The 20,966-nt window shown below is 53.7% G+C and overlaps 1 protein-coding gene and 1 long non-coding RNA gene across 4 annotated transcripts in view; both read right to left on the bottom strand.

Moving 5' to 3' along the window:
- Positions 1 to 20,618, bottom strand: part of ALAD (aminolevulinate dehydratase) — a 31,856-nt gene extending 11,238 nt beyond the window's left edge. Inside the window, exons 1-8 of one of the 3 annotated variants that reach the window (XM_032979567.2) lie at positions 20,216 to 20,618; positions 17,710 to 17,851; positions 14,121 to 14,236; positions 8,021 to 8,071; positions 6,683 to 6,779; positions 3,427 to 3,562; positions 1,035 to 1,118; positions 312 to 400 (exon numbers count right to left, since the gene is read on the bottom strand). In XM_032979567.2, coding sequence (XP_032835458.1) covers positions 312 to 400; positions 1,035 to 1,118; positions 3,427 to 3,562; positions 6,683 to 6,779; positions 8,021 to 8,071; positions 14,121 to 14,233 — 570 coding nt within the window. In that variant the 5' untranslated portion in view covers positions 14,234 to 14,236; positions 17,710 to 17,851; positions 20,216 to 20,618. Of the gene's footprint in view, positions 1 to 311; positions 401 to 1,034; positions 1,119 to 3,426; positions 3,563 to 6,682; positions 6,780 to 8,020; positions 8,072 to 14,120; positions 14,237 to 17,309; positions 17,682 to 17,709; positions 17,852 to 20,215 lie in introns of those variants that run through there. The other 2 variants (XM_032979566.2, XM_076056154.1) reach the window with 2 other exon arrangements.
- Positions 1,883 to 3,420, bottom strand: LOC142907096 (uncharacterized). Its single transcript, XR_012930799.1, has 2 exons — positions 3,155 to 3,420; positions 1,883 to 3,072 (listed from the first exon to the last, which is right to left on the bottom strand). It is a non-coding gene; the product is annotated as an uncharacterized LOC142907096 (long non-coding RNA).
- Positions 20,619 to 20,966: the final 348 nt, after the last annotated feature.

Here is a 20,966-nt window from a genome sequence, read left to right as displayed (position 1 = left end):
AGTGAGTGGGTTGGTGAGTGAGTGAGTGGGTTGGTGAGTGAATGAATGGATGAGTGAGTGAATTAATGGATGAGTGAGTGAGTCAATTAGTGGGTGGGTGATTGAGTGAGTGGGTTGGTGAGTGAGTGAATGAGTTGGTGAGTGAGTGAATGAGTGGGTGGGTGAGTGAATGAGTTGGTGAGTGAGTGAATGAGTGGGTGGGTGAGTGATTGAATGAGTCAGTGCCAACATCGGGGTTCGTGTTAAGCGCTGTGGCTCAGTGCTACAGCCGTGCCGAGTGTCAGCGTTAGGGCTAGACGGGGCTCCGGCACCTGATTGGCCATGCCGTTGTCGATGAGGATGCGCTTGATGGCTCCGATCCTGCCGTCCATCATGTCGCTCGGCGCAATCACCTGGCAGCCTGGCTCACAACATCCAGCAGCGGCACGGCACGGCACGGCACGGCGTCAACCGCGTCGACAGCCTCCTCCTCTTCGTGCCTCGGTCTGTCGAGCCGATGTGTGAGTGTGTGTGTCTGTGTGTCTGTGTGTGTGCGAGTGTGTGTCTGTGTGTGTGTGTGTCTGTGTGTGTGAGTGCGTGTGTCTGCGTGTGTGTGTGTCTGTGTGTGCGAGTGTGGCTGTGTGTGTGAGTGTGTCTGTGTGTGCGAGTGTGTGTCTGCGTGTGTGTCTGTGAGTGTGTGTCTGCGTGTGTGAGTGTGTGTCTGTGTGTGTGAGTGTGTGTCTGCGTGTGTGAGTGTGTGTCTGTGTGTACGAGTGTGTGTCTGCGTGTACGAGTGTGCGAGCGTGTGTCTGCGTGTGTGAGCGCGCGAGTGTGTCTGCGTGTGAGTGTGTGTCTGTGTCTGTGAGTGTGTGTCTGCGTGTGTGAGTGTGTGTCTGTGTCTGTGAGTGTGTGTCTGCGTGTGTGAGTGAGTGTCTGCGTGTGTGAGCGCGCGAGTGTGTCTGTGTGTACGTGTGTGAGCGTGCACGCTGCGTGCGTGTTTGGCAGGAGTCTCCCCTGTGAAGGAGGCACCGCTGTGGCCCGGAGGCTCCACTCACCGGCTTTGGCGTAAGCCAGCGCCACCTCAGCCAGACGCTGGCACGAAGCTTCGTTGTCCAGAGTCCCGTCCGCTCGCAGGATGCCTAGGTCACCCACGGCGCGCGGCACACGCATGGCACACGACACATGACACACGCACGGCACACACGTCACGGAGCGTGAGGAGCAGCGTGAGAGAGGCCTCTGTGGAGGAGGAGGCTCGTGAAGGACGCTACCGGGCAGTGCCAGGCTAGGTGCACTCTGATGCGACCGGGCGGTTGGAGGCAGTCGCCCTGCGGCAACAGCGGAGGGGGCGGAGGAGCGACGCTCACAACAACGAGCGGAGCGCCGGGCGGCTAAAATGCAGCGAGTTGCCACAGTATGGGGCACGGGTGGTGCATTATGCCAGCCATTACAGTCAGTCGACCCGCGGCAGCACGTGGATCTGTCCCGTGGTCCTCCTGCCCGCGGCGAGCCTTCCACACTTCATATCATGACCTCGAAGTGCACCTTCACCACCACTCAACGTGTAAGGCCGAGTGCGAGTGTCAAGTGGTGGCGCAGCGGTTAGCCCACAGCGACACGAACCCGGCGGCCCGAGTTCGAGTCCCGCTCACAGCCAACATCGGTGACAAATATCCGAACCGGTCCTGGGCCTCCCCGAGCCTCAAATGAGTAGCTGGTGCAGTCTGTGAACATCAGCACTGGGGAGACAAAGGCGGCCGGGCGTGACGAAGGCCAATCGCCCCTCGTGGGCCGTGCCAGCCTGCGTTGTTGATCGCCAGCAGCATTTGCTCAAACTGCCCGTTCAGGCGATACGGAGGAATTTTTGTCTTGATATACGAGTGTGTGTGTGTCCAAGTGCGTGTATGTGTGTGTGTTGGCACAGTAGGGGGCACAGCTGCTGTGCATCTGCCAATCATCTCAGTCAGTCGACCCATGGCACCTGGGTCTGTCCCGAGACCTCCTGCACCTAGCCTGGCACAGTAGGGGGCGATCCAACGTACGCACAGGAAACGGGGGGGGGGGGGGTGAAGCCTCGATAATAATTTGTCTACATTGGCCTTCAAATGAGTTAAGATAGTCTGGCGGTGGACTATCTGTTTGCTTAAAACACGTTCATATTATTAATCCTTGATCGGTTCTGCATGGATTAAATATCGTCCGTTCTATAGGATTCGGGGGGGGGGGGGCGGTGCGTCAAGCATACGTACGCAGGTGGGGGGTGTAAAAAGTACGCGTGTCTACAGGGACGGGGAGAGGGGTCAAGTTTTGACAGATTTTTGCGTACGTACTAAATGGATGGCCCCCTAGGGGGGTAGAGCTGGAGCTGCATCTGCCAGTCATCTCGGTCAGCCAACTGATGTCACCCGCTGGGTCTGTCCCGTGACCTCCTGCACCTAGCCTGGCACAGTGGTGCACCTGCCAGTGATCTCGGTCAGCCAACTAATGTCACCTGCTGGGTCTGTCCCGTGACCTCCTGCACCTAGCCTGGCACAGTGGTGCATCTGCCAGTCATCTCGGTCAGCCAACTAATGTCACCCGCTGGGTCTGTCCCGTGACCTCCTGCACCTAGCCTGGCACAGTGGTGCACCTGCCAGTCATCTCGGTCAGCCAACTAATGTCACCTGCTGGGTCTGTCCCGTGACCTCCTGCACCTAGCCTGGCACAGTGGTGCATCTGCCAGTCATCTCGGTCAGCCAACTAATGTCACCCGCTGGGTCTGTCCCGTGACCTCCTGCACCTAGCCTGGCACAGTGGTGCATCTGCCAGTCATCTCGGTCAGCCAACTAATGTCACCCGCTGGGTCTGTCCCGTGACCTCCTGCACCTAGCCTGGCACAGTGGTGAATCTGCCAGTCATCTCGGTCAGTCAACTGATGTCACCTGCTGGGTCTGTCCCGTGACCTCCTGCACCTAGCCTGGCACAGTGGTGCACCTGCCAGTCATCTCGGTCAGCCAACTAATGTCACCTGCTGGGTCTGTCCCGTGACCTCCTGCACCTAGCCTGGCACAGTGGTGCACCTGCCAGTCATCTCGGTCAGCCAACTAATGTCACCTGCTGGGTCTGTCCCGTGACCTCCTGCACCTAGCCTGGCACAGTGGTGCATCTGCCAGTCATCTCAGTCAACTAATGTCACCCGCTGGGTCTGTCCCGTGACCTCCTGCCAGCATCAGCGAGCCCTCGACATTTCGCGTGATGGCCTCAAAGTGCACCTAGCCTGGCACAGCAGTGCAACCGATGTCACCCGCTGGGTCTGTCCCGTGACCTCCTGCACCTAGCCTGGCACAGTGGCCGCGGTGACGCCACCGCCGCTTTTAATGGCGGCCGTCGTTGCCGTCGATGCGTCCACGTGCACGGAGAGAGCGATGGCGTCGTCGCTGATCCCGCTGTGCGGCGTCCAAGTCGTACCGCAGTGCCCGTGGCTGGTGTAGGGACACAGGCAGACGTCGCACGCCACCAGGAGGCCCGGGAAGAGGCCACGGAGCGCACGGGCGGCGAGGATGGCCGGGCAGGTGGGGCAGTCGGCGCTGGAGCCTCTGTCATCCTTCGCAAGACAAAGACAAAGGCGCCCCCCGTGGAGCCTGCAGCAGGCTGTTGGGGCAAAGCACCGTCAGCGAGCGCCTGGGAAGGCCGGCACCGCGGCTCGCGCACGAGGGGGTGGGTGGCCAGCACCACGCCCGGCCGCCTTTGTCTCCCCAGTGGCGATGTTTACGCATCGCACCAGGTAAGTCATTTGAGGTTGAGTCGACCTAGGAGAGGCCCAGTACCGGTTTATAGTCACTGGCGGCGGTGGCCGTAAGCGGGAATCGAACTCGGGACGCCGGGTTCGTAGCGCAGCGTAGCGCTAACCGCTACACCGCCGCTCCCCACATCCTTCACACACACAGACACAGGGGGGCACATACACAGGGTCTCGGAGGACACTCCAGAGGCTCACAGAGATACAGAGATACACAGAGGCTCACAGAGACACACAGAGATACACAGAGATACACAGAGGCCCACAGAGATACACAGAGATACACAGAGGCTCACAGAGATACACAAGAGGCTCACAGAGATACACAGAGATACACAGAGGCTCACTGAGATACACAGAGATACACAGATACACAGAGGCTCACAGAGATACAGAGGCTCACTGAGATACACAAAGATACACAGAGGCTCACTGAGATACACAGATGCTCACTGAGATACAAAGAGATACACAGAGACTCACAGAGATACACAGAGATACACAGAGGCTCAATGAGATACACAGAGGCTCACTGAGATACACAGAGATACACAGAGACTCACAGAGATACACAGAGGCTCACTGAGATACACAGAGGCTCACTGAGGCTCACAGAGATACACAGAGATAAACAGAGGCTCACAGAGATACACAGAGATAAACAGAGGCTCACAGAGATACACAGAGCCTCACTGAGATACACAGAGATACACAGAGGCTCACAGAGATACACAGAGATACACAGATACACAGAGGCTCACTGAGATACACAGAGGCTCACTGAGATACACAGAGATACACAGATACACAGAGGCTCACTGAGATACACAGAGGCTCACTGAGATACACAGAGATACACAGAGATACACAGAGGCTCACAGAGATACAGAGGCTCACTGAGATACACAGAGGCTCACTGAGATACACAGAGATACACAGAGATACATAAAGATACACAGAGGCTCACTGAGATACACAGAGGCTCACTGAGATACAAAGAGATAAACAGAGGCTCACAGAGATACACAGAGGCTCACAGAGATACACAGAGATACACAGAGGCTCACAGAGATACACAGAGATACACAGAGGCTCACAGAGATACACAGAGGCTCAATGAGATACACAGAGGCTCACTGAGATACACAGAGGCTCACAGAGATACACAGAGATACACAGAGGCTCACAGAGATACACAGAGGCTCAATGAGATACACAGAGGCTCACTGAGATACACAGAGATACACAGAGACTCACAGAGATACACAGAGGCTCACTGAGATACACAGAGGCTCACTGAGATACACAGAGGCTCACAGAGATACACAGAGATACACAGAGGCTCACAGAGATACACAGAGATACACAGAGGCTCACTGAGATACACAGAGGCTCACTGAGATACACAGAGGCTCACAGAGATACAGAGATACACAGAGGCTCACAGAGATACAGAGATACACAGAGGCTGACTGAGATACACAGAGGCTCACTGAGATACACAGAGGCTCACTGAGATACACAGAAGCTCAGAGATACACAGAGGCTCACTGAGCTACACAGAGGCTCACTGAGATACACAGAGATACACAGAGGCTCAGAGATACACAAAGATACACAGAGGCTCACTGAGATACACAGAGGCTCACTGAGATACAAAGAGATACACAGAGACTCACAGAGATACACAGAGATACACAGAGACTCACAGAGATACACAGAGGCTCACTGAGATACACAGAGGCTCACTGAGATACACAAAGATACACAGAGGCTCACTGAGATACACAAAGATACACAGAGGCTCACTGAGATACACAGAGGCTCACTGAGATACACAGAGATACACAGAGATACACAGAGGCTCACAGAGATACAGAGGCTCACTGAGATACACAGAGGCTCACTGAGATACACAGAGATACACAGAGATACACAAAGATACACAGAGGCTCACTGAGATACACAGAGGCTCACTGAGATACAAATAGATAAACAGAGGCTCACAGAGATACACAGAGGCTCACAGAGATACACAGAGATACACAGAGGCTCACAGAGATACACAGAGATACACAGAGGCTCACAGAGATACACAGAGGCTCAATGAGATACACAGAGGCTCACTGAGATACACAGAGGCTCACAGAGATACACAGAGATACACAGAGGCTCACAGAGATACACAGAGACTCACAGAGATACACAGAGGCTCACTGAGATACACAGAGGCTCACTGAGATACACAGAGTCTCACAGAGATACACAGAGATACACAGAGGCTCACAGAGATACACAGAGATACACAGAGGCTCACTGAGATACACAGAGGCTCACTGAGATACACAGAGGCTCACAGAGATACAGAGATACACAGAGGCTCACAGAGATACAGAGATACACAGAGGCTCACTGAGATACACAGAAGCTCACTGAGATACACAGAGGCTCACTGAGATACACAGAGGCTCACTGAGATACACAGAAGCTCAGAAATACACAGAGGCTCACTGAGCTACACAGAGGCTCACTGAGATACACAGAGATACACAGAGGCTCACAGAGATACACAAAGATACACAGAGGCTCACTGAGATACACAGAGGCTCACTGAGATACAAAGAGATACACAGAGACTCACAGAGATACACAGAGATACACAGAGACTCACAGAGATACACAGAGGCTCACTGAGATACACAGAGGCTCACTGAGATACACAAAGATACACAGAGGCTCACTGAGATACACAAAGATACACAGAGACTCACAGAGATACACAGAGACTCACAGAGATACACAGAGATACACAGAGGCTCACTGAGATACACGGAGCCTCCTAGGAGACTCACAGAGACTCACAGAGAATGCACTGAGAGAGAGAGACGAGACACCCAGACCCAGGCCCCGTGCCCAGGCGGTCACCTTGGGGAGCTTGGCAGGGACACCGAATATCAGCACGGCCTTGAGGCCGTTCTTGATGAGGGGTTCCAGCACAGGCCCCAGCCTGTTCACTCCATACCTGACGAAGACACCCGCCCCCCACCCCGCACAGCCTGCTCAGGAAGGCGACGTTCGCGAGCAGCACCCTCGGGGGGTGGCACACGGCGTGGGCGGGCGGGCGGGCGGGTGGCCGGCGTCCCGGTGTTTCACAGACGCACCGCACCGGCGGGACACTCGGTTTGGGGACGAGTCGAGCGAGAGGCGGTGCATGTCCTGGGTTGGATGATCGTCAGCGGCGGTGCGGGATGAAGCGAGTGCGGGGCCTGTAGCATTTGTTGTTATAAAGGTGCCCTAAAAAAACTGGCTTAAATATTTAAAAGCACGCATGTTGAACTTGCACAGTAAAGTAATTGTATTGTTTTTATTTGCTATACGGCCAGACAGTACGACAAGTCACCAACCTTAAACACACGGTCGTTCGTGAAAGTCGAAGGCGGTATAGTACTGTAGTAATAGAGCAAGTGCAGTATCACTGAACCGGAGTTGATAGCTTGAAAGCGTTTAGCGCGGGGCCCTTGAAAGTGCGGGGCCCGTAGCTACTACACGTGTAGTAGTAGCTACTACTAGCTACTACTACACGTGTAGTAGTAGTAGCTACTACACGTGTAGTAGTAGCTACTACTACACGTGTAGTAGTAGTAGCTACTACTACACGTGTAGTAGTAGTAGCTACTACTACACGTGTAGTAGTAGCTACTACTACACGTGTAGTAGTAGTAGCTACTACTACACGTGTAGTAGTAGTGTAGTAGTAGCTACTACTACACGTGTAGTAGTAGCTACTACTACTACTACACGTGTAGTAGTAGCTACTACTACACACTCATTAACACACACAGAGATACACACAGACAAAACACAGACACACACACAAAGACAAAGATCCCCCATATAGCCTTAACAGACTGTAGGGGCAAGTGCTGTTAGCGAGCACCTATGAAGGCCGGAACGGTACACGAGGGGGTGGGTGGCCAGCACCACGCCCGACCGCCTTTGTCTCCCTAGTGGAAATGTTTACACACCGCACCAGGTACTCATTTGAGGCTGAGTCGACCTAGGGGAGGCCCGGGACCGGTTCAGATAATCGTCACTGGTGTTGGCCGTGAGCGGGAATCGAACCCGGGTCGCCAGGTTCATAGTGCAGCGTAGCGCTAACCGCTACACTACCGCTCCCCACACACAGACACACAAGCACAGACACACACAGAGACACACACACAGACACACACACAGACACACACACACACACGTTCCACTCACCTGGCCAGCCCAGGTAAACTTGGAATGGGCTCAAGCCCATCAGCATCATCCCTGCGGGAGAGAGAAACATCACAACCTGAGTTCGATTCCTACTCGTGGCCACCGTCATTGGCGACGCTGTGACTTCGCTGCTGTTGAGCGACATCAGAGCTGGTCCTGGGCATCGCCTAGGTCGACTCAGCCCTAAATGAGCATCGTGTGTGATGTGGACACTTCAGCATGGGAGACTTGAAGGCGGTGACTGGGCGTGGTGCTGGCCACCCACCCCATTGTGCGCCGTGCCGGCCTTCATAGGCGCCGCTCGCTGACAGCACTTGCCCCGGACAGTGTTACAGGCTACACGGGGGATCTTTGTGTAGGGGGAGCGGTGGTACAGCGGTTAGCGTTACGCGACGCTACGAACCCGGCTATGACCCGAGTTCGATTCCCGCCTCGCAGCCAACACCGGTGACGATTATCTGAACCGGTCCTGGGCTTCCCCTCGGCCTCAAATGAGGAGTGACCTGGTGCGGTGTGCAGTAAAACATCGTCACCGAGGGGAGACAAAGGCGGCCGGGCGTGGTGCTGGCCACCCACCCCCTCGTGTGCCGCAGCACCGGCAGCCTTCACAGCACCTGCACCAACAGCCCGTGAAGGCTCTACACGGGGGGGGGGGGGTCTTTGTTTTGGGGAGCGGTGGCACAGTGGTCAGCTCGTGCTGCGCCATGAACCCAGCTATGGCCCCAGTTCGATCCCCACTCACGGCCACCACCACCAACACCACCACCAACACCAACACCACAACCACCAACACCACAACCACCAACACCACCAACACCACCAACACCACCACCATCAACACCACCACCACCATCAACACCACCACCAACACCACCACCAACACCACCACCAACACCACCACCACCAACACCACCAACACCACCACCAACACCACCAACACCACCACCACCAACAACACCAACACCACCACCAACACCACCAACACCACCACCACCAACAACACCAACACCACCACCAACACCACCAACACCACCACCACCAACAACACCAACACCACCACCAACACCACCAACAACACCACCACCACCACCAGTGGCAGTTACCCGAACCAGTCCTGGGCCTCCCTCTCGCTCGACTCAGCCCGGTGCGCTGTGCGGGGTGCGGGGTGCGGTAAACCTCGGCACTGGGGAGACAAAGGCGGCCGGGCGTGGTGCTGGCCACCCACCCCCTCGTGTGCCACAGCGCCGGCAGCCTTCATCGGTGCTCGTATTCGGCTGCCCCCAAGGTGACTGCCTGGGTTCGAGCCCTGGGTCTGGGCGTCTCTCTCAGTCAGTTCTCTTTGAAGCTCGAAATCTCTGCGAGTCTCCGTGAGTCTCTGCGAGCCTCTGCGAGCCTCTGAGTCTCAGTGAGCCGCTGCGAGCCTCTGCGAGCATCTGTGTATCTCTGCGAGCCTCTGCGAGCCTCTGCGAGCCTCAGTGAGTATCTGTGTATCTCTGCGAGCCTCTGCGAGCCTCTGTGAGTCTCAGTGAGTCTCTGTGAGTCTGTGTTTCTCTGCGAGCCTCTGTGAGTCTCAGTGAGCCTCTGCGAGCCTCTGTGAGTCTCAGTGAGCCTCTGCGAGCCTCTGTGAGTCTCAGTGAGCCTCTGTGGGCATCAGTGAGTATATGTGTATCTCTGCGAGCCTCTGCGAGCCTCTGCGAGTCTCAGTGAGCCTCTGTGAGTCTCAGTGAATCTCAGTGAGCCTATGTGAGCCTCTGTGAGTATCTGTGAGCCTCTGCGAGTCTCAGTGAGCATCTGTGAGCCTCTGTGAGTATCTGCGAGCATCTGTGTATCTCTGCGAGCCTCTGTGAGTCTCAGTGAGTCTCAGTGATTCTCTGTGAGTCTCAGTGAGCATCGGTGAGCCTCTGTGAGCCTCTGTGAGCCTCAGTGAGTATCTGTGTATCTCTGCGAGCCTCTGTGAGTCTCAGTGAGCCTCTGCGAGCCTCTGTGAGTCTCAGTGAGCCTCTGTGGGCCTCAGTATCTGTGTATCTCTGCGAGCCTCTGCGAGCCTCTGCGAGCCTCTGCGAGTCTCAGTGAGCCTCTGTGAGTCTCAGTGAGTCTCAGTGAGTCTCAGTGAGCCTCTGTGAGCCTCTGTGAGCCTCAGTGAGCCTATGTGAGTATCTGTGAGTATCTGTGAGCCTCTGCGAGCCTCTGCGAGTCTCAGTGAGCATCTGTGAGCCTCTGAGTATCTGCGAGCATCTGTGTATCTCTGCGAGCCTCTGTGAGTCTCAGTGAGTCTCTGTGAGCCTCTGTGAGCCTCAGTGAGTATCTGTGTATCTCTGCGAGCCTTTGTGAGTCTCAGTGTGTATCTGTGAGTATCTGTGAGTCTCTGTGAGGCTCAGTGAGTCTCAGTGAGTCTCTGTGAGTATCTGTGTATCTCAGTGAGTATCTGTGAGCCTCTGTGAGCATCTGTGAGCCTCTGCGAGTCTCAGTGAGTCTCTGTGAGTCTCAGTGAGTCTCTGTGAGCCTCTGTGAGCATCTGTGAGCATCTGTGAGCCTCTGTGAGTCTCTGTGAGTCTCAGTGAGTCTCAGTGAGTATCTGTGAGTATCTGTGTATCTCTGTGAGTATCTGTGAGTCTCAGTGAGTATCTGTGAGCCTCTGTGAGCATCTGTGAGCCTCTGTGAGTCTCTGTGAGTCTCAGTGAGTATCTGTGAGCCTCTGTGAGCATCTGTGAGCATCTGTGAGTCTCAGTGAGTCTCTGTGAGTCTCAGTGAGTCTCAGTGAGTATCTGTGTATCTCTGTGAGTATCTGTGAGTCTATGTGAGTCTCAGTGAGTCTCAGTGAGTATCTGTGAGCCTCTGTGAGTCTCTGTGAGTCTCTGTGAGTCTCAGTGTATCTCTGTGAGTATCTGTGTATCTCTGTGAGTATCTGTGAGCCTCTGTGAGTATCTGTGAGCATCTGTGAGCCTCTGTGAGTATCTGTGTATCTCTGTGAGCCTCTGTGAGCCTCTGTGAGCCTCTGTGAGTCTCGGTGAGTCTCTGTGAGTATCTGTGTATCTCTGTGAGTATCTGTGTATCTCTGTGAGTATCTGTGAGCCTCTGTGAGTATCTGTGAGTCTCTGTGAGTCTCAGTGAGCAGCTGTGAGCCTCTGTGAGTCTCTGTGAGTATCTGTGTATCTCTGTGAGTATCTGTGTATCTCTGTGAGTATCTGTGAGCCTCTGTGAGTATCTGTGTATCTCTGTGAGTATCTGTGTATCTCTGTGAGCCTCTGTGAGTCTCAGTGAGTCTCTGTGAGTCTCAGTGAGTATCTGTGTATCTCTGTGAGTATCTGTGTATCTATGTGAGTCTCAGTGAGTCTCAGTGAGTCTCAGTGTATCTCTGTGAGTATCTGTGAGCCTCTGTGAGTATCTGTGTGTCTCTGTGAGTATCTGTGTATCTCTGTGAGTATCTGTGTATCTCTGTGAGTATCTGTGAGTCTCAGTGAGTCTCTGCGAGTCTCAGTGAGTATCTGTGTATCTCTGTGAGTATCTGTGTATCTCTGTGAGTCTCAGTGAGTCTCTGTGAGTCTCAGTGAGTATCAGTGAGTCTCTGTGAGTATCTGTGTATCTCTGTGAGTATCTGTGTATCTCTGTGAGTATCTGTGTATCTCTGTGAGTATCTGTGAGTATCTGTGTATCTCTGTGAGTATCTGTGTATCTCTGTGAGTATCTGTGTATCTCTGTGAGTATCTGTGTATCTCTGTGAGTATCTGTGAGTCTCAGTGAGTCTCTGCGAGTCTCAGTGAGTATCTGTGAGTCTCAGTGAGTATCTGTGTATCTCTGTGAGTATCTGTGTATCTCTGTGAGTATCTGTGTATCTCAGTGAGTATCTGTGTATCTCTGTGAGTCTCAGTGAGTCTCAGTGAGTCTCTGTGAGTCTCAGTGAGTATCTGTGTATCTCTGTGAGTATCTGTGTATCTCTGTGAGTATCTGTGTATCTCTGTGAGTATCTGTGTATCTCAGTGAGTATCTGTGAGCCTCTGTGAGTCTCAGTGAGTCTCTGTGAGTCTCAGTGAGTCTCTGTGAGTCTCAGTGAGTATCTGTGTATCTCTGGGCCTTCATAGGGCGCTGCTGCTGCTCCTCGCTAACGGCACCTGGCCCCTCCCTCCCCCCAGCAGCCCGTCCAGAGGCTGCACGGAGGACGAAGAGCGGGTAGACGAGGTTGTCTTACGTGATGAAGAGTGCGTAGACGAGGTTGTCTTACGTGATGAAGATGGGGTAGACGAGGTTGTCTTACGTGATGAAGAGTGGGTAGACGAGGTTGTCTTACGTGATGAAGATCGGGTAGATGAGGTTGTGTTACGTGATGAAGAGTGGATAGACGAGGTTGTCTTACGTGATGAAGAGTGGGTAGACGAGGTTGTGTTACGTGATGAAGAGTGGATAGACGAGGTTGTCTTACGTGATGAAGAGTGGGTAGACGAGGTTGTCTTACGTGATGAAGAGCGGGTAGACGAGGTTGTGTTACGTGATGAAGAGTGGATAGACGAGGTTGTGTTACGTGATGAAGAGTGGGTAGACGAGGTTGTCTTACGTGATGAAGATCGGGTAGACGAGGTTGTCTTACGTGATGAAGAGCGGGTAGACGAGGTTGTGTTATGTGATGAAGAGTGGATAGACGAGGTTGTGTTACGTGATGAAGAGTGGGTAGACGAGGTTGTCTTACATAACGAAGAGTGGATAGACGAGGTTGTCTTACGTGATGAAGATCGGGTAGACGAGGTTGTGTTACGTGATGAAGAGTGGGTAGACGAGGTTGTCTTACGTGATGAAGAGTGGATAGACAAGGTTGTGTTACGTGATGAAGAGTGGGTAGACGAGGTTGTCTTACGTGATGAAGAGTGGGTAGACGAGGTTGTCTTACGTGATGAAGAGTGGGTAGACGAGGTTGTCTTACGTGATGAAGAGCGGGTAGACGAGGTTGTCTTACGTGATGAAGAGTGGATAGACGAGGTTGTGTTACGTGATGAAGAGTGGGTAGACGAGGTTGTCTTACGTGATGAAGAGCGGGAAGACGAGGTTGTCTTACGTGATGAAGAGTGGGTAGACGAGGTTGTCTTACGTGATGAAGAGTGGGTAGACGAGGTTGTCTTACGTGATGAAGAGTGGGTAGACGAGGTTGTCTTACGTGATGAAGAGTGGGTAGACGAGGTTGTCTTACGTGATGAAGAGTGGATAGACGAGGTTGTGTTACGTGATGAAGAGTGGGTAGACGAGGTTGTCTTACGTGATGAAGAGCGGGAAGACGAGGTTGTCTTACGTGATGAAGAGTGGGTAGACGAGGTTGTCTTACGTGATGAAGAGTGGGTAGACGAGGTTGTCTTACGTGATGAAGAGTGGGTAGACGAGGTTGTCTTACGTGATGAAGAGTGGGTAGACGAGGTTGTCTTACGTGATGAAGAGTGGGTAGACGAGGTTGTCTTACGTGATGAAGAGTGGGTAGACGAGGTAGTCTTACGTGATGAAGAGTGGGTAGACGAGGTAGTCTTACGTGATGAAGAGTGGGTAGACGAGGTTGTCTTACGTGATGAAGAGTGGGTAGACGAGGTAGTCTTACGTGATGAAGAGTGGGTAGACGAGGTTGTCTTACGTGATGAAGAGTGGGTAGACGAGGTAGTCTTACGTGATGAAGAGTGGGTAGACGAGGTAGTCTTACGTGATGAAGAGTGGGTAGACGAGGTTGTCTTACGTGATGAAGAGTGGGTAGACGAGGTTGTCTTACGTGATGAAGAGTGGGTAGACGAGGTTGTCTTACGTGATGAAGAGTGGGTAGACGAGGTTGTCTTACGTGATGAAGAGTGGGTAGACGAGGTTGTCTTACGTGATGAAGAGTGGGTAGACGAGGTTGTCTTACGTGATGAAGAGTGGGTAGACGAGGTTGTCTTACGTGATGAAGAGTGGGTAGACGAGGTTGTCTTACGTGATGAAGAGTGGGTAGACGAGGTTGTCTTACGTGATGAAGAGTGGGTAGACGAGGTTGTCTTACGTGATGAAGAGTGGGTAGACGAGGTTGTCTTACGTGATGAAGAGTGGGTAGACGAGGTTGTCTTACGTGATGAAGAGTGGGTAGACGAGGTTGTCTTACGTGATGAAGAGTGGGTAGACGAGGTTGTCGGCGCTGAAGGCGGCGCCATTCCCCTGCCAGCGCCGCAGCACGGTGTGGTGGTAGCCCCCGTGCAGCAGGGACCGGGGGTCCATCGCCTGAGCAGCAGCAGCAGCAGACACAGCAGCAGACAAAGCAGCAGCAGACACAGCAGCAGCAGACACAGCAGCAGACACAGCAGCAGCAGACACAGCAGCAGACACAGCAGCAGACACAGTAGCAGCAGACACAGCAGCAACAGCAGACACAGCAGACAGAGCAGCAGACACAGCAGCAGCAGCAGAGCAGACACAGCAGACACAGCAGCAGCAGACACAGCAGCAGCAGACACAGCAGCAGCAGACACAGCAGCAGACACAGCAGCAGCAGCAGACACAGCAGACACAGCAGCATACACAGCAGCAGTAGCAGACACAGCAGCAGACACAGCAGTAGCAGACACAGCAGCAGTAGCAGCAGACACAGCAGCAGACACAGCAGCAGACACAGCAGCAGTAGCAGCAGACACAGCAGCAGCAGACACAGCAGACACAGCAGACACAGCAGCAGACACAGCAGCAGCAGCAGACACAGCAGCAGACACAGCAGCAGCAGACACAGCAGCAGCAGACACAGCAGCAGCAGCAGACACAGCAGCAGCCACAACAGCAGACACAGCAGACACAACAGCAGTAGCAGACACAGCAGACACAGCAGCAGCAGACACAGCAGCAGACACAGCAGCAGCAGACACAGCAGCAGCAGACACAGCAGCAGCAGACACAGCAGCAGCAGACACAGCAGCAGACACAGCAGCAGCAGCAGACACAGCAGCAGCAGACACAGCAGCAGCAGACACAGCAGCAGACACAGCAGCAGCAGCAGACACAGCAGCAGCAGACACAGCAGCAGACAGAGCAGCAGCAGACACAGCAGCAGCAGACACAGCAGCAGTAGCAGCAGCAGCAGACACAGCAGACACAGCAGCAGCAGACACCGCAGCAGCAGATACAGCAGCAGCAGCAGACACAGCAGCAGACACAGCAGCAGCAGCAGACACAGCAGCAGCAGACACAGCAGCAGACACAGCAGACACAGCAGCAGACACAACAGCAGACACAGCAGACACAACAGCAGCAGCAGCAGACACAGAAGCAGACACAGCAGCAGCAGCAGACACAGCAGCAGCAGACACAGCAGCAGCAGCAGACACAGCAGCAGCAGACACAGCAGCAGACACAGCAGCAGCAGACACAGCAGCAGACACAGCAGCAGACACAGCAGCAGACACAGCAGCAGACACAGCAGCAGACACAGCAGCAGCAGACACAGCAGCAGCAGACACAGCAGCAGACACAGCAGACACAGCAGCAGACACAGCAGCAGACACAGCAGACACAGCAGCAGCAGACACAGCAGCAGACACAGCAGCAGCAGACACAGTGAGGCTCGCAACCGCACAGGGAGATGATGACGTGTGAATCAGAATCTGTGTTTATCCTGAAGAAATCCGATGAGCTATGAAGCTCTTTTTCACAGACGTCTAGTAGGGGCGGGTCAGAAAGTCACAGCAACAATACGAAAAAAATCGATAGAGGTGCAAAGTATAGGAAAGGTAAACAAATCAATAATAAGGGCCCGCTGAGCTATGCAGATTTTTTCAGAAGCGACCTGGCCACAAGAAATGTAAGTTCAACGAAGTGAGTGGCTTATCATGGTGCGGATATTTATAGCAGCAGGAGCCGAATACACACAAGCACAGCTAACGCCCGGGCAAAACGAGCGTCCTACTTACGAGCGTCTCACTTACGAGCGTCCCACCTACGAGCGTCCCACTTACGAACGTCTGACCTACCAACGTCCCACTTACGAGCGTCCGACTAACGAGCGTCGAGCTTACGAGCGATCCGTCAGGAGATGCCATCGCTTTAGAACCGCGGCGTTTCGGCTCACCTCACGAACTCTGTTGTTGCGTCAGAGAAAGCGGAGTCGTCTTCCCCTCTCTCTTTCCCCCCTGCTTTATCTACAACACGTATCTCTCTTATCTCTCTCTGTCTGTCTTATCTCCTCGTGCCAATACACTCATCCAGCATCACCAACACTCTGGGTCCGAGCCCTGGGTCTGGGTGTCTCTGTTGGTGAGTTCACAGTGGCCATGTCAGCGACACAGTGACCCTGGGTCTGGGTGTCTCTCAATGGGTTCACAGTGGCCATGTAAGAGACACTGAGTCATCTACACTGGGGACCTGGGTTAGAGACCTGGGTCTGGGTGTCTCTCTCAGTGGGTTCACAGTGGCCATGTAAGAGACACAGAGACCCTGGGTCTGGGTGTCTCTGTTGGTGAGTTCACAATGGCCATATCAGAGACACTGAGACCCTGGGTCTGGGTGTCTCTCTCAGTGGGTTCACAGTGGCCATGTCAGAGACACAGAGAGCCTGGGTTCGAGCCCTGGGTCTGGGTGTCTCTCTCAGTGGCCTCACAATGGCCATATCAGAGACACAGTGACCCTGGGTCTGAGTGTCTCTCTCTGTGGGTTCACAATGGCCATGTCAGAGACACAGAGACCCTGGGTCCGAGCCCTGGGTCTGGATGTCTCTCTCAGTGAGTTCATAATGGCCATGTCAGAGACACAGTGACCCTGGGTCTGGGTCTCTCTGTGGGTTCACAGTGGCCATGTCAGAGACACAGAGATCCTGGGTTCGAGCCCTGAGTCTGGGTGTCTCTCTCTCAGTGAGTTCACAGTGGCCATGTCAGAGACACAGAGACCCTGGGTTCGAGCCCTGGGTCTGGGTGTCTCTGTTGGTGAGTTCACAGTGTCCATGTCACAGACACAGATACCCTGGGTCTGGGTGTCTCTCTCTCTCAGTGGGTTCACAATGGTCGTGTCAGAGACACAGAGACCCTGGGTTCGAGCCCTGGGTCTGGGTGTCTCTCTCTCTCAGTGGGTTCACAGTGGCCATGTCAGAGACACATAGACCCTGGGTTCGAGCCCTGGGTCCTGGGTGTTCACAATGGCCATGCCAGGGACGCTGAGCCAGCACCGCTGAGATCCAGGATTAAAATTCCCCTCTCGCCTCGCGCGTGATTAATCCGTATCTGATGGGACCGCCGAGCAACAATGTCACAATAATAGCAACTGCCACAGTTACTCAACCTCGCTCGCTCGCCCCCGCGTGCTCACCCCCGCTCACCCACGGTGGTGGCGCCATCATCACCGGCCGTGGTCTATCCACTGCTGGATGAAGGCCTCCGCTAGGCACCGCCATCGTAATCACCGGCCGTGGTCTATCCACTGCTGGATGAAGGCCTCCGCTAGGCACCGCCATCGTAATCACCGGCCAGGCTTTATCCACTGTTGGATGAAGGCCTAAGCCGCCGCCGCCTGTTACGATGCACCCAGCTCGTTTACACGAGGCCGATATCCCCGAGCCAGTGGTGGAAATTCCACATTCCTATGACGGGGGAAAAGTCTCGGTGGGTTCACAATGGCCATGTGCAACACCATCACCACCACGATCCGTGAGCATCCCTTCGAGCGACGCCGTCACGATGGCGGTTACTTCAGGGGGGCTGAAGCTTGCCGGTGAGTACCGGCGAAGCGGAAGCCCGCGTCTTCCTTGACACTGCTGGAAGGTTTCGTTGTCCGACGTTCAAGGTGTGAGCCCGTGGTGCATCACGGCCGGGCGTGGTGCTGGCTGCTCCATCCCTGATGTGTCTCTTCAGTTTCAGTTATCTCCACATATGTATAAAAGGCAAAGTTGTGATTGTGTGTTGTCTGTTTAAAATGTTTAGCGTACTTCCCGACATGCAACAAACTTGAAATTTGCCATGTGGGTACTTTCCAGACTGTACACCATGCAACAATTATAAAAAAAAATACACTTTTAATGCATTTTTTTGCACGGCAATTGAGCTGTGACGTCAAATCTGTCACGTGACCCTCGCACGTGGAAGCGTAACGGATTGTAGCGTAGTGGTTAGCGCGCTGTCTGTGTGTGTGTCTGTGTGTGTGCCTGTGTGTGTCTGTGTGTATGTCTGTGTGTGTGTGTATGTCTGTGTGTTTGTGTGGGGGGAGCGGTAGTGTAGTGGTTAGCGCTACGCTGCGCTACGAACCCTGCGACCCGAGTTCGATTCCCGCTCACGGCCACCAGCGGTGACGATTATTTGAACCGCTCCTGGGCCTCCCCTAGGTCGACTCAGCCTCAAACGAGTAACTGCTGTGGTGTGTGAACATCGCCACTGGGGAGACAAAGGCGGCCGGGCGAAGCCGGGTCGTCTAACTAGTTAAGTATAACCCTGTGAGCCATGCGGCTCTTGACTCAGGTGCAACCACAACAAAACAAAAACATGAACGAGAAAACATCTTAAAGTAACTACACGCAACAGAAAAACCATAGGCGCTGCTACTCGCTAACAGCACTTGCCCGAACAGTCCATTAAGCCTACACGGGGGATCTTTGTCTGTGTAATGATGCATCGTGTGTGAGAGCAATGTCACCACCCACTCACTTCGCCACTCACTCACCTCGTCACCCACCAATTCCCTCACTCACCAACTCACTCACCCACCTACTCATTCACCTACTCACTCACTCACCTAGCCACCCACTCACTCACCAACTCACTCACTCACCTAGCCACCTACTCACTCACCAACTCTCACCCACCTAGCCACCCACTCACTCACCCACCTACTCATTCATCTACTCACTCACTCAGCCACCCACTAACCAACTCACTCACCCAGCATCTCATTAACTTAATCACTCACTCACCTAGCCAAAGATCCCCCATATAGCCTTAACAGACTGCTGTTAGCGAGCACCTATGAAGGCCAGAACGGTACACGAGGGGGTGGGTGGCCAGCACCACGCCCGACCGCCTTTGTCTCCCTAGTGGCAATGTTTACACACCACACAAGGTACTCATTTGAGGCTGAGTCGACCTAGGGGAGGCCCGGGACCGGTTCAGATAATCGTCACTGGTGTTGGCCGTGAGCGGGAATCGAACTCGGGTCGCCAGGTTCATAGCGCAGCGCGCTAACCGCTACACTACTCACCTATCCACTCACTCACCAACTCACTCACCCACCTACTCATTCACCTACTCACTCACTCACTCACCTAGCCACCCACTCACCAACTCACTCACCCACCATCTCATTAACTTAATCACTCACTCACCTAGCCACCCACTCACCAACTCACTCACCCACCTACTCATTCACCTACTCACTCACTCACCTAGCCACCCACTCACCAACTCACTCACCCACCATCTCATTAACTTAATCACTCACTCACCTAGCCACCCACTCACCAACTCACCAACTCACTCACCCACCTACTCATTCACCTACTCACTCACCTAGCCACCCACTCACCAACTCACTCACCCACCATCTCATTAACTTAATCACTCACTCACCTAGCCACCCACTCACTAACTCACTCACCCACCTACTCATTCACCTACTCACTCACTCACCTAGCCACCCACTCACCAACTCACTCACCCACCATCTCATTAACTTAATCACTCATTCACCTAGCCACCCACCAACTCACTCACCCACCTACTCATTCACTCACCTAGCCACCCACTCACTCACCAACTCACTCACCCACCTACTCATTCACCTACTCACTCACTCACCTAGCCACCCACTCACCAACTCACTCACCATCTCATTAACTTAATCACTCACCTAGCCACCCACTCACTCACCAACTCACTCACCCACCTACTCATTCACCTACTCAATCACTCACCTAGCCACCCACTCACCAACTCACTCACCCACCCACCATCTCATTAACTTAATCACTCACTCACCTAGCCACCCACTCACTCACCAACTCACTCACCCACCATCTCATTCACCTACTCACTCACCTAGCCACACACTCACCAAATCACTCACCCACTTACATAACCACTCACCAAATCACTCACCCACTTCCATAACCACTCACTCACCTGCTCACTCACCTGCTCACTCACACACCCATTCATTCGCCCATCCCTATACCTCTCATCACCTCCCCAAACGCCGAGATCAGCACGGCAAGTACAACGCACCTGGCACGGCGCTTACCTGGCTACAAGCTGTAGTAGCTGCTGTAGCTGTAGTAGCTGCTGTAGCTGTAGTAGCTGCTGTAGCTGTAGTAGCTGCTGTAGCTGTAGTAGCTGTAGTATAGTGGTAGCTGTAGTAGCTGCTGTAGCTGTAGTGTAGCTGTAGCTGCTGTAGCTGTAGTAGTGTTGTAGTATAGTAGTAGCTGCTGTAGCTGTAGTAGCTGCTGTAGCTGTAGTATAGTGGTAGCTGTAGCTGCTGTAGCTGTAGTATAGTAGTAGTTGTAGTGTATCTGTAGCAGCAGCTTCTATGACTAACTCGGAGTCAAATTCAACGCGAAGGGGGCCGCAGTCGGATGACGTCACCGGAGATGGGCGGTGGGCGGGGCCTCACCCCGCAGCCAATGGGAGCTCAGGAGCCCCCAGATCACGTGCGGCACAAGGAAACCTGCTTCACGACAATCGTCGCGACATGTGGAACCTGCTTTACGATAACCGTCGCGACATGCAGACCTGCTTCACGACAGCCCTCGCGACAGAGATATCTACTTTACGACAACTGTCGCGACACGCAGACCTGCTTTACGACAGCCCTCGCGACGCGCAAATCTGCTTTACGGCAGCAATAACTGCTTTACGACATTCATTTAAAGTTTTCGTGACTGCAGGAATTCATATTCTTGGTTCTTTCGGTAAAGTCACCACCACGTAGAAGGGAAACAATAAAATAATAATACAAAATAAAAAACAATAAAATTCTCACGACGTTTCGACTG

Source organism: Petromyzon marinus, chromosome 74, assembly GCF_048934315.1.
Source record: "Petromyzon marinus isolate PM22_M1 ecotype Great Lakes invasive population chromosome 74, UKy_Petmar_22M1.pri1.0, whole genome shotgun sequence".
In the NCBI taxonomy this organism is placed as follows: Eukaryota; Metazoa; Chordata; class Hyperoartia; order Petromyzontiformes; family Petromyzontidae; genus Petromyzon; species Petromyzon marinus.
This window is presented reverse-complemented; position numbering and strand designations above follow the sequence as displayed.